Raw genomic sequence first — 14,253 nt, forward strand, 5'->3', positions numbered from 1 at the left:
AAGAGGAAATTCCCATCCCGATTTCGAAACCTTGGCAAGATGCCAGCGCTCAGATCATTCGCTGTCGCAATTCGAAAGATGCTTCCCCACACACACATGTCGACACGAGGCGTCACTGATACCAGTATTTCAATGGTATCGAAACTACACGACTTAAGTAACAATCGATATGGCTGAACAATACCTCCTGTTTAGCTTCATTCACACACACAACAAATGCTCAGTTCATCAGACCTGTTCTTCTTCAGCAGCCCCGATAGTGGGAACCCTCACCAACACTCCACAGCGGTGTCGTCTGCATACGAACGTGGATATTGCCGTTACTGTCGCCAAGCTGATAGGGTGATTGTGTAGGCGACTGTACATGCAATACAGGCTGGATATTTTATTTGTTTATCATCACTCCTAGAGAACATGTTGGTTATATTTAAATGTAGTGTCCTTGGAAGGTATAGTTATCATAACTGCCCCTGCACATCCGTGAGTGATTATAGTTTTACGTCGCCTTTAGCAATATTCCAGCAATATCACGGCCGGTGACACCATGAATGGCTTTAGACATTACCTATGTTGAAAATCGAACTGGGGTCTTTGGCGTGACGAGCCAACGGTTCAACTACTCCCCACCCGTACCTGGACGTATGAATAAAGGAAATAAAAGGAAACGTGCATGTTGATTCTAAAAAAAGTCTCTCATCGCCTGTGGTTTGTAACAAAAATTCAGTAGGGAACGAGCCACAACAGTTCACGTGTGATTATAGTTCAGGAATGTTCATCAGGACCTTCAGTATGAACTCGACTTGGCATTGCAATGTGGTGAAGCGATAAGCTTCATTGTTCTTGACGGTCGAACAACAGCCTTAAATCATGTCAGAGAACGGGTACAGATTTAGTTTATGAGAAAGGCGGGGTGGTGATGGTGGGTGGGTTAGGGTTTGTGAGGGTTCGTTCACTATTGAGAAACGGTCGGTGCACACTTCAATTTCAACCTACATTTACGATTTAACACAATTTCAGGACAGGTGGTGGGGGTGAGGTAGGTGTGTGTGTGTGTGTGTGTGCGTGCGTGCGTGCGTGCGTGTGTGCGTGCGTGCGTGCGTGCGTGCGCGCGTGCGCGCGAGCATCCTGCTCCCCATGGCCCATACCCCCTCTGGATCCGCCTATGATGTCTTCATTTATCATATTGACTTGCGTGATCTCATGTATTTTTTCAGGTTCAGTCTGTGTAATCTATTCTCGCTTCACCTTTCAGTATCAATTAATATATCGTAAAGCTTGCGCAATGAATACCATGTAGTGCGCGTTATCATAGAGAGAAAACGTTCCCACACGGCCCATACACAACCGAGAAGGTAAAATCTGGCTTGCCATCATTCTTGACCTAATATATACATGTTTTCTGAGTTGGGTTTTAAAGAGCATCGTCACTGTCATGTGGATTGTGGGGCCCTCTTTGGGTTTGTGAAATATTTACACATTTTTATCGGGTAAACAAATCCATGTATTGACACCGTTATGATGAAGCATGGCGAAACATGTTATGCAACCCCACCTTTCAAAAGACAAGTAATTGTTTCGTCTCAATCCTCCAGTGTTTACAGCAGCTATTTTAAACCATGGCATGCAAATGAGTCAGGTCGTGACGTTAGTAAGGTCATTGGGCAAGTACATCCGGGTACATTTCCCGGACTTGCGCATTTGATCATCAACATTCAGCACAGATCTAGTATACAAGTTAACCTACAAATAGTATAGCAAACAGTTTATGGCGAGTATAACCGAAGTGTTTGGATTGCCAGAGATTCCAGTAAGTATCGGACGATTTGATCGGTAAACCTCGGACGCTTTGTTTGAATCGTAGCTAATTAGGCCGATTTGTTTTTCAGAATGAACCCCCAGGAACCACCCGACTGCTTCGGATTAAAGTGGCGGAAGGTGTTAACCTAGCGAAGAAGGATATCTTTGGGGCAAGGTAAGACTTGACATTTCAAGCGGAAGGGGTTGAGGGACACGGCGTTCGTCAGACGCCCCCCACGCGTGTAGCTCTCAGATGCGACAAGACAGCAGTGCAGGTAACCCAGATTCACGTGACATGTTCTTCATGTTTACTATTTGATATTATGCTTGTGTGGGAGACAATTCGACAGACAGGTCAAGGGAGATCTGCAGTACCAAATACCTTTCAGTCAACACGAATGACATGTGTCATGCTGTGCCGGGACAAGATAACATTGAAGACATGTCCTTAGCATCCTGTCCAAAATGGTATTATTTACCACCATTTTCTCACTAAACTCTCAGCACATGCTCAATCTGCCTTTTAGCTGAAGACAGGGTGGAAAACTGGGAGATTGAGAGAGAGAAAGAGATTGTCCTGGGACATGTAATTGAAATGCCATTATTTCTAAGTGCATGTACAAAAGTCGTTATGCATTTCACTATTGAGGTCCATGAACTGCTGTTCTTCAGCTTCCCTGTCACGTGTACATGGTGAAACGAGCATGCCGTGATATAACTGAAAAACTGACTGTTCACAGCATCAAATAAAAGACCCACATAACCTCATATGAACCAAAAAGTATTACATAAGTGAGTTGTAGGCCTATAACAATTGTTTCAATCATCAGGTAAGTGTCAAATTGAGTAACCATGAAAATTTGATACCTGGTAGAGACTTCCAAAAGTTTTTTTCAGAAAATACAGAAGTTGTTACATCCGTCTACATTATTAACAATGAAACCATAAAATGACATTTACTACTAGATTCATGTCATTCTCATTAGAGACAGTGTAATTACAATTTAGCAACATTTAAATATCTTCCTAAAGTTGAATTCTATATTGTGAAAGTTACAACAGGACACGAATCAATACCAGGTCTCCTGCATCGAACTCTCTCCTTTAACCCCAACACTGCACTGTTGCTGCTTGTCTCTAACATAATGCCCTATTGGCTGAAGTTTAAAAGGCTCTGGATGTGAAAAGAAAAGATGTGAAACAAAACTAGGATGGTTTGGGTCCTCCTTTTAGATAAACATTTCATGTCTTAAAAGCAGTAACACCAATAAACACATGCATGCTGTAAAATCTATGAGGGTGATTTCCTAATTCATAGCTTCCATATAAGGCAATGTAGAAACATGTGCATGTTCATATGTCATGCTTTATTCTACACAAGGACACACCAGAGATGACAATTCAGTGTATCCCATGCTGTGATCTATGGCACTGTCAGTCCATTACCATGATGAGTGTATTATATGAACCAGTCTATATTCAGGAGTTGTGAGGAGGGTGATATAAATATTGAACAGTGGCTGTTGTGTCCTACATATTTAACAGTTCAGTGTAATCTGTTTCATTTTCTCATCACATCAGGCCATGATACATATCAGACTTTGTAGACCTGCTTGCCTCATGCAGTGATGGATGTTAGTTTTTGTTTGTTTATTCCAAGCAAACATTGAACATGTTGAGTGTGGCTTATTTATTCAGATAGGATGAGCATGTTTTATACGGTCATACACCTTACCAAATGGACTGTTCTATTAGTACCAATGGGAGCGATTCGGTGGCCGAGTGGTTAAAGCATCAGGGTTCGATTCGCCAAGTGGGCAGACCGAGTGAAATCCATTTCTGGTGTTCCTTGCAGTGATATTGCTGGAACATTGCTAAAAGTGCTATACTCACTCAGTATAAGTACAAATGTTATGGCTTGACATTACTCTAGACAGACCATTAACTGCTTAAAATTGATATTTTGTAGCACAGATTTATCTGGTGTTCAAGTGTGAACATCCTTGATATCTCCATGTTATATACCATCCAGTAAATCTCCGCTGTACCTTTGATACATGGCTCTGTCAGATAATTTTGGTATCAAATGTAGCGTGAAAACTCACACTAGAAATTACATGTTAAAGTAATATTTAGTGTTGATATTGTAGGGTTATTCTGAAAAGGCTTTGATCTGTATCCTTTAACCATGTATTTTTGTGTATATAATGATACTTAGAATTAAACAGTTTGAAGGGATATCACCTTGTGCAGGGAGTACAAGATCTCACATACTTTGCAACTAGCAATATCGGCGAGGATCACAGTTTTGTGTGACAGTGAAACTTTTGCCTTGTGTTCAAAATATCTGTACAAAAATCTGTTATGTATATAAGTTTCCATTGTATCCAAATACCTCATTTTCATACTGTAAATATTCTGCAAATATAGTTTATATGAGTCTCACCTTGATTGCCCAGTCATGCAGCTGATGCAGAGCAGTCTTCCCTATTGGAGAGCTGGGAATGCATGAGCAAGATTATCTAAAATTTTCCAATGTGATTCGGTATAGCAGTTCATTTTACATATATATATTTCAGTTAAATCATCACTGTGCTTCCTTAAAGACATATCTAATTGTATCACTATTGAAATGACGAGCAAAGTACTAAAAATTGTAAACAATAATGAAATCACATTTGACTTCATGTGAGGTGCCCTCCATCAATTGCCCATGTGACCTAACATGAGATATATCACCGGTGAATTGTAAATCAGTTCCATTTGTCATAGTAAGTGTTGTAACAGGTGTGTATCAATGATTGTTGAACACATTGGAAATAAACAATTTTCTTCAATTACAGTGGTTATTTACCTAGCTCGTATTGAAATGACTTAATCTGAATCAAAGGTGGATTCAAAGTATTCTTGTTAGCCATAGCACCCATAAACTGCTAAAAGCAAACATCTTGGTGAGTGCCCACATTTCTCAGGATGCATTTCAAGGAGCTCCTTCACAGAATTGATTCGTATAAATGTGAGTGAGAGTGTTCACTGAGAATTGTGTTATTATTGGAGGTGCTTACTGTGAATTCAAAGGCTGTTATTATTTTACACATGGACAGGTAATGAATTGTTGCACAGTTCAAATGGTTTCACATCATACGTTTCAACATTGTAATTCATTAGCAATCATTTTATGACCTTTCTGGTAACAGTGTAACTGGTGTTCTATCAGATAGGGTGTTTTACCTCCTTTGATGTTGCTCATTGTGTTTCTGTGTGTTTCACTGCGTACATTTTGTAGGTGGTACTACTATTAGTACTAATCTCAATGATCTTAGTTTAACATGGTCAGTGACAGTGACAGAAGTTTTGTGATTGCCTAACTGTACCCTTGGTGTAAGTGAGTGTACACGTGGGATTGAGAAAGGCATGGTTTCTATGAATGCTTACTTTGGAATGTTCCATGCATTAAGTTTAGTCAACTCACATTGTCTCGATTTCATGTTTTGAATATGTATCATTCAGAGGGTGACTCCAGTGTCCATGTCTATCTTGTAAAGCATGGACTGCTAACAGACTATCATAGTGAACATGGTTTAGAGTACAAAAGCATTCCTACCAACACTGAACATGTGCAAAACCAGTTAAATTCAATGAATGAGTGAGTTTAATTTTATGCTGCAATATTCCAGACGGAGGAGACAACAGAAAATGACTTCATACATTGTGCCCTTGTGGGGAGTCAAGCTTGGGTTTTTGATGTGATGAGCAAACGCTTTACCCACTAGGTTACCTCATTGCCGTGTTGAGTTGAAGATGATGCAGTGGTTTGGGCTGAAGTCTCCCTGTGAACCAGGCCTTTTTGTCATTGTCCATCAGTTAAAGGCCACATGCAACCAAAAAATCAAACATAATTAAAACACAGTTATCACTTATTCATGATATATAAAATGCATTGCTGATTAAGAAAAAACACATAAACAAAATTATAAGCGTGTAATCAGTAATCAAAAGTGCAATATTTTGTATTTTGTACTTGGTTTTACTTCCCTCCCTTGAAACAAAGCAGCCATGATCCCGAACTCAGTCAGAGCCGGTGGCTGTGCACTCAAGTGCAGCGAACCTTTTTCATTGGCCACTGGTTCATTTGCCAATACCTTTAGCTGGCTCTTTGTTTATGGCTTATGAGCCCGATAAGCGTTAATTGCATGTGGTCAGTGATTGAAGTTGTGCATTGCATATTGCCACTAGCAGGCAGGCAGTGTCAATAAACCAGACATTGAGTTTTCTTTGTGACTGCATCTGCTTATCACAATCAACATGTTTTTTGTTTGTTTGGTTTTTTAGTTGTTTTTTTTTGCAACAAGTAGATCATTTACTTGTTTTGTACACAACCAAGATTTGACTACTGCTCATGACCTCATATTAAGGGGCAAGCATACTGTTTCATGCTCCACGAATCTACTCACTGCGCATACGTTATGAGCACAGTGCAGCATGGCTGTTGAAACCACTTTTTCCCCCAGCACTGGGGGAAATTTAGTGATTCGTTTGAACTCTGATTTCATGGGCTTTTTTTTCATCGCAGTTTTTTTTCTTCCACTTTATAGGGGTTGAATTGACATTTTTGAGGATTTGTTTTGGTAAGTGCATACTGAAAGGTATCAGAATCTGCAAAGTTGTGTTTTGCGTTGCATGTGACCTTTAAGAAATATGCCCGTGAACTGTATCGGAAATCCTGAACAGCATTCATAGACCTGTGATGAAAACAACATTGTGTTGTCCCACAATTGTCTAATCAGCAACTGTCAGTCTGTCCTGTCTCCACTAACACTCGGCAGATCCTTCAAGTGTTGGAGTAAGTTTTGTCTGTGTGGGAACAGCAGTATTTTAACCCAACATCTGTATTAATGTCTTGGGAATTGGTTGAAATCTTATAATTGATGATTGGTTCATTACAAATGAGTAATCATCGAATGAAATTAGTTAGCATCGTTTTCCAAATTTTCATATTCAGGATGTTGTTACAGATGTGTATAACATGGGCTGCATAAATTGCTTTTACATCCAATGTAAGTGGTGCAACTTGCTACTTTACCTAGTAAGTAATGACTGATATATCATGAACTTAAACTTCCTGAAGTCTTCAAGAAATATTCACTCATGACCTTTAAGTAAGTGAGGCAAGTTTTCTATGAATTATACATGTTTTGTGGCTCTGACAACTTCGAAGATATGTTCCAGACTCGATTGTGTTCAATTATGAGAAAATGTTGTTGATTGTTTGGTTGTTTGGCCATTGCAACCAGTCTTTGATTATTTAAATTAATCAGAACACTTATTTGTTCATCTTCATTCAACAATGTTCAATATCGGGACTAACCATATGATTCCTGTGTTGACTCGGACCTTTAACAAATCTGACATCAACACATCCACAGTTACCGATATGTTAACATTCACACAAAGTTGGGGCAGTGGAGGAGTTTTGTGGTGAAAGTGTTCACTCCTCACACCGAAGACCTTGGTTCAATTCCCCACATGTGTGAAGTCCATTTCTTTTGTCCCCAGCCATGATGTTGTTGGAATATTACTGAAAGTGGTGTACTAAACTAAACTCGCTCTCATTCACAGAAAGCTGACTGTGTCTCTTTGACAACATCTAAGCCAAAATGCTTTCTAACACCATGACATTCATCAGTCAAGCCTCATTAACAAGCACCTCATACGATTGGTTCATAACTGATACACACTTGTTACTTCTATTTTCTGACACAGCAATAATCTCTTATAGCATGATGACTAGTTTTCATAATTTGTTTTGTTGGAAGGTCAAACGCTGTAGATGTCGCATTTTTTCTTTCCCAGAACCCAAAGATGACTGTATTTTTAGCATAGTGAACTTTTTCAGACATCCGTCCCTATCTCTATTTGCAGTATGGTTTCTTTCCAAGAAATAAGAGATACTCAAATAGCGTCAAACTGCTTAATAACTCCAACAGAAGATTTAATTAGAATTGTATAATGTACATATATATGTGTATGACAATACCCGTCTGTCTTCATTAAAGGAGGTTGGATACAAAATATCAAAATGTCAAGAAATTGCTAAATTTGTATCATTTTGTGGACAAATGTGTCCCAAATCTAATGATTTGATAAAAATAGCAACTATTTTCAGATGATGATTTCAGATGATAATGTCAAAATTAAATCATGTGTTTGTTTGTAAACATATTGAGACACCTTGTGTGCAGATACACCAAACAGGATTACTTGAAAAACAAGGGTACATCGTATGCACATACAGAATGAAGAATATTTACACATTGTACACTGTGCTACCATGAGTTAGATATTGATGGGTATCTGGATATTGTTTCAGTGGCTAATTGAATATCTTTACTTTTGTGCCATTTTCTAAAGTTTCATCCGTTGAAGTAATATTACCAATTTCTGTGCTTCTTTCACCTCTGTGTCCCATGTGTCTGTGGCTGGAATAGCTAGTTTGTGTATGCTGGCACATTGATAAGTCTTTGATAAAGATGTTCGTTGTTAAGCAGTGTGCACTGACATACAGCTTTCCTCACTACACCCTCCATGTTCCAGCATAATTTCCCTGATAAACATGATGATAAAAACAAAGCATTCTTAGAATAGTCAGCCAGTCAATGCAACATATTCAGGCAGTAGAACAAGCTGGATCTGCTATCAGACAGCCACTTGATCATGATGCAGATGTTATGGGAAGCAGCATAGACTGACATGGGAATGAGAAGTAAAGAAGGGGGCCAGGATAGCAAGTACAACATACATTTGGAGAATCTGAAGAAACAGTGCTGTCTCTGAACATACCTTCAGTAACAAACAAATGAAATTTAATGATGATAGTGTTTTTGTTAATTTTGCAGCTGAAAAGTTAGTATAATTCTCGGAGGTTGGCATGACGGGAATGTTATTCCCTCTCTCTGTCCTTGCATCTGGAGTCCTCCATGTTTTATAAGTATAACATCATGTACCAAGCATTATCCATTCCAAGTGGGACTAAATGTCAGTGTACATGCTGCCAGTGCTGAATGAGCATTTCCCCGCTTGTTTATTCATTCTGATTGGCCAGTTCCTGGCAATTGTTGCATTGTTATTGCTAGTTTTGTGAAACAATCCAAAATGTGACATCACACTCATAAGAACTCAGGGCTGTAGATAATAGGTGGCATTATTGATTGCTGAAGGAGATACAGACAGTTGTATGCAGAGACAGAGCTCAAGAAAACAAATGCATATTTGCATGGATGTAAATTAGATTTAAGTATAAGCAGCTTTATGAAACAAAATCTCATGTCATTGCTATAGAAGCACCTAACATAACATACTGCAGCCAAAGGAACAAACAGGTTCCCCAAACCAATCATAAAATGAAAAAAAATATTAGTTAGGTCAGTATCATGAATATGTGGATAAATATGGCTCAGTAGCCTATATGTATATGGGGAGCATTATAAATATGGCTCAGTAGCCTATATGTATATGGGGAGCATTATAAATATGGCTCAGTAGCCTATATGTATATGGGGAGCATTATAAATATGGCTCAGTAGCCTATATGTTTATGGGGAGCATTATAAATATGGATCAGTAGCCTATATGTATATGGGGAGCATTATAAATATGGATCAGTAGCCTATATGTATATGGGGAGCATTATAAATATGGATCAGTTAGCAATCTCTGCATTTTCTGGTCAAAAACACTATGGGTAAAAATAAAAGAACAGAATTTTGTGTCCCTTGTGAAATACGGTTGAATGTTAAAGCCAGGCCTGTGTACTGACAGGATTAATTTGCTTTTAGCGGATATCTATGATTCCTTTTTGCTTGTTGGTTATTCTCTAATTTGTGTTGGTTACTTTCTGCTGAACATGTATGTTGGCTGTATCAGTGTTTAATCTAGATGAAGTTGATTGATGACCGTGAAGTACTAGGCTTGATCCCCATGTGGGTCAAACATTTAAACCCCAATCATGGTGTGAGGTGATACAGTCATACCTGTATGATTAAGAATGTTTTTAGCTGGCACATGTGCCATGTTTAAGTGTCCATATTGAGAATCATATGGCTCCTGAAGATCAAACATTTGATGGAACTGTCTACCACATTGTATTAGGTCATGTGTCAGTATTAATGTACATGTGCAAATAGAACAAGTATCATTGTATTAGGTTATGTGTCAGTATTATTTACTATTAACGAGCATGTCCAGATGAAACAAGTGTCATTGTAGTAGGTCATGTGGTTCCCAATTGCGCAGATCGATGCTCATGTTGTTGATCACTGGATTGTCTGGTCCAGACTCGATTATTTACAGACCGCCGCCATGTAGCTGGAATATTGCTGAGTGCAGCGTAGAACTCACTCACTCACTCACTCAGGGATTAACATGGAAACTGTTAGTGTTACTCCCTTGTAAACTGTGTACATTGATTGGCTTATTCAATCAGAAAGCCATATTTATGTGTGAGGTACGATGAATATCCAGATACATGGGACAAAATATACACAATGTCATACAAACCTGGAGTGTAAAATTGCAGCTGCCTGCTCATTTCTACCAGGTTCCTGTAGAGCAACATATAGTCTCTGAATGAGAGCATTGTACAAAAATGTGATTGTTGAGGAACTGCAGTCATCCAGTCTCTCTAAGTATTATTGAATCATAAGAGATGGAATGTATTTGTTTCAGGGTCTTTGACCATGTTATTTTGTTGCAGTCATCTCTATGTGCATTAGTTTCCTTCCACTTCCAGAAGAGACAGTGAGGAAGGTTTTGTCAGTGATATGTGTTCATATGTTTCAGCGATCCCTATGTGCGCTTGTCACTGTTCAGAGGAGACAGAGAAGATGGTCTTATTGATACAAAACAGACAAAGGTTATTAAGAAGGTAAGTCTCATGCTTCAGTTTCAAACCTGCAAACAGTAAACTTTCTTGTTGTGAAAGACGGTATTATATTTATAGTTGTGGCAATACCATGAAGGATATATGGGCCATCATATGACTAGTGTTACTGTTAGGTTTTGTTCAGCTTCTAAATTAGAAGCAAACAAGTGATGGATAAAACAACATGTACGACAAGTGATACAGCTACATCAAGTTTGTATTTGTCACATGTTCCAGTCAGTGAACAACAAGTCAGTGAAAGTTTTGTTGAGAGGTATAATGGATTATTACCCATACGGGAAAGAAGATGTAGGGTACTATTTTTCCTGTAAGTCTCTCGGGAGCTTACACCTTGGTTTCCTCATAGACAAGCTGCTGTTTTCATTTTAGCGTTTTGCAGATTGAAAACTGACAGGGGTAATAACAAAAGCCAATTTGTGACTTTGAATGACAAATTGTCTTTCCTTCATTGTATTAACCCGTTCAACACCACAGGCCGGAAAACCGGCCAAGACGTCAGTCCCTTGACACCATAGGCCGGTGTACTGGCCAGGCAGTAGTCGCATCAAATAATATACAGGGCTCCAGATAAGGGCCGTATCGGTGTCTAAGGCTAAAAAATCTGCAAGATACGTTAGGAAAAAAATTAGAAAACGTATTAGATACACACCACAGCAATGGTGTATGGTCTTAGAATCATTGACAGATGTATTTATTAAAAAAAGTTTTGCTTTATTGTTTATTGACCTGTTTACTCAAGAGTAGCAATGTTGTGGTGAAACGAAACACTAGATTACCTTCACACCATTAAGTTCCTTTCAGTACTCTAACTTTTCAAAGTACTCTCATACTGAAAAAATAAGGTATACGCACTCATGTTGAAAAATTATCTGGAGCCTTGGGTATGTAATGTGTGGAACCTGACTAACTTATTCTTTTATCAAATATATCACTTCTCACATTATCTAAAAAAGCCTGTCAGATTTCAAATGACCATATTTTATCGACAGGATTAGAATTCTAAACAATTTTGCAGTGTTTTTATAAAACCATAATTCTCGGACACATGCTTCAGCAATGGGACCACTTCAAAGTTGTCCAAGAGTAAAATAACAATGTTTTGAGATAATAATTACACAAACTGAAGAACCTGAAATATGTAATCAGTACTCATAAAAGTTGTCAAACATACATTAAAACTTACTATTTCCATCGTTTTTAGCGATATTGTAATGTAATTCAAGTGACATCTCGGCTTTTGTCGCCTGGAACTTCGTGCTGGAACATGATGTTTGATGCTAAAATATATGCATGAAACATTTTTGTCACTGGTCATAACCTGGAACAATATGTCCACTAAGTTCTATAATGTACGTATGGGTGGTGATTTTTTGTAGAACATGTTCAGAAAAGTGTGATTTTACTTACCCAAAACGTTCATCTGAATCGAAAAGGATGGTATCCATTGCAGCAATATGATTAGCTATCTTAGGTCACGTGCATAATTTTGACCAATCACGTTCATCATTGTGGAATGTGAAAGAAAAGCGTTATTAGAAACGAATCTATATCCAATGAAATTGCTTCCTACAACTGTGAAAATACTCTTGGCAAGCGTACAGTGATATTGTTGATGCTCAGAGTTTCCAAACGATACCAGTCATCAAACGAATTGCCTCGCATGTCATTCATACAAAGCTTCCAAAACAGGTGTGTTTCCCATTGTTGCATAGCGTTACAGAGCTGAAAGCCACTGACATTGAGAAAAAGACAACCATACATATTATTTTTAAATCTTTTTATTATGAATTTCTGATCACATGAAAATATCAATAGAACATGGTTATGGGATACTATGACATGTAACAATTGGAAAAGAAATCGCTGCATTTCTTGTTTTATCAGGACATTATAATTGTGTGATCTTGAATTTTTATTAAATATTAACTTATTTACATTAAAGTTGTATTATTTTAATAATGTAATAAAAAATATTCATCCATATTCATTAACAGTAGGATTATTCCTTTCAAATAATGTATGACATGTAGTAGCAATAATTTTTTACAAGCTAATATTTTCCTTGATAAACATAGGCTCCATCTATGACCTCAGAGTCTCTGGGAACTCGGTGTCATGGCAGTAAGTGTCTCTGGTTGACTGGTGTTGAAAGAATTAATTACGTAAATCACATCGCCTGATGCCCGGGACAAGTCAGTTTTTATTTTGAGCAATCAAATAATGGCATCTTACTTGTCTGGGGGCTACTAGTGCTAGATAATGTTCACTTATGGTTTCAAACTGCAAATGAACTTGAATTTCATTTCATATCTACACAAAATGTGGCTGATAAATTTCACAATAATAATAAAGTAGAGTTACTTTTCTGTGCTATTTATCACTTATGATTATGTCCTAAATGAGGGCAAGTGGAAAATTAGTCAGGACAAGTCACTTGCCCAGTGGTAAGTGGCTTTTAAAAATTTGTTTGAAGCCCTGCATTTAATATAACTCGTGGAAGATCATCTGTCAGTCCCTGTCACTTGTTGGTTATTGTTTTCTATTCTATTCTAATATATTCTCCTTCTCCCCCCTCCCTATTCAGGATACATTGTAGTTTATATAGGTCAGCACTAGCTGTACCACTGTATTAGTCTGCTTCTTGCTCTACAGAATGGGTGGTGTGTTAAGGCAGGATACACATAGGCAATGACTTTTATCCATTTCATTCATTAATCTTTACATTGGGCAAGTAAACATTGGAATAGCAAGAATAACTGCACTGAAGCCTGAATAATGTGCTGAAACAGAAACCATTGTAATGTGTAGTTAAGATGTAGATCCTGTTTTGTTGCCATGGTTACAAATGATTATTCTAATAACGTGAGTGTTGATGGAAAGTATTATACATTAGTGTGCACTGGCTATTGAATCAACCCTGTCAGGCGAACCCAGTAACTGGCGCCAGTGCGCGTGAACTATTCATCACTGCAGTTTCTGAGGCTTGCATATATTGTTGGATCAGACGATGACAACGCTTGACCTTGACAGTTGTAATATCCAGACTGTGATATCATGTGTACACTAGAAACAATTATGATGACGGTAGTCATCAATCATCAGATTGATCCACATCATTTAATTTGAACTAGGAGTTGTTTTGTTTGTTTTTGTTTTTAATTGTTACTGTGCCAAGTTCCCAGTCAGTTCCACCATCCTCAAGCCCTATCACTACTGTTCCCTAGCCCTTGTCACTGTTTCCTGTTCGAACCACTGTACCCAACCCCACACCACTGTACCTTGTCATCACTGGTGTTTCCTGGCCCTCATCCCTGTTCCTGCCTCCTAGACCTCATCCTTGTTTCCTTGACCTCATCCCTGTCTACAGGTCCTCATTCCTACCTCCTAGACCTCATCTCTGTCCCTGTGACCTCATCTCTTTGTGACTCCATCCTGTCTCCTAGCACTCTTCCTGCCTCCTTGACCTCACCCGTGTCTTCCTGTCAATTTAGCCTTTGGATCTGGGAACATGTGGT

General features: G+C 38.4%; 1 protein-coding gene across 6 annotated transcripts in view; it reads left to right on the plus strand.

Moving 5' to 3' along the window:
• Window positions 1-14,253, plus strand: part of LOC137277358 (E3 ubiquitin-protein ligase NEDD4-like) — a 77,654-nt gene that overhangs the window by 32,167 nt on the left and 31,234 nt on the right. For 4 of the 6 annotated variants that reach the window (XM_067809053.1, XM_067809052.1, XM_067809055.1 and 1 more), the window contains exons 2-3: window positions 1,887-1,972; window positions 10,636-10,720. In XM_067809053.1, coding sequence (XP_067665154.1) covers window positions 1,887-1,972; window positions 10,636-10,720 — 171 coding nt within the window. Of the gene's footprint in view, window positions 1-1,682; window positions 1,808-1,886; window positions 1,973-10,635; window positions 10,721-14,253 lie in introns of those variants that run through there. The other 2 variants (XM_067809057.1, XM_067809056.1) reach the window with 2 other exon arrangements.

Source organism: Haliotis asinina, chromosome 3 (genome assembly GCF_037392515.1).
Source record: "Haliotis asinina isolate JCU_RB_2024 chromosome 3, JCU_Hal_asi_v2, whole genome shotgun sequence".
Lineage (NCBI taxonomy): Eukaryota > Metazoa > Mollusca > Gastropoda > Lepetellida > Haliotidae > Haliotis > Haliotis asinina.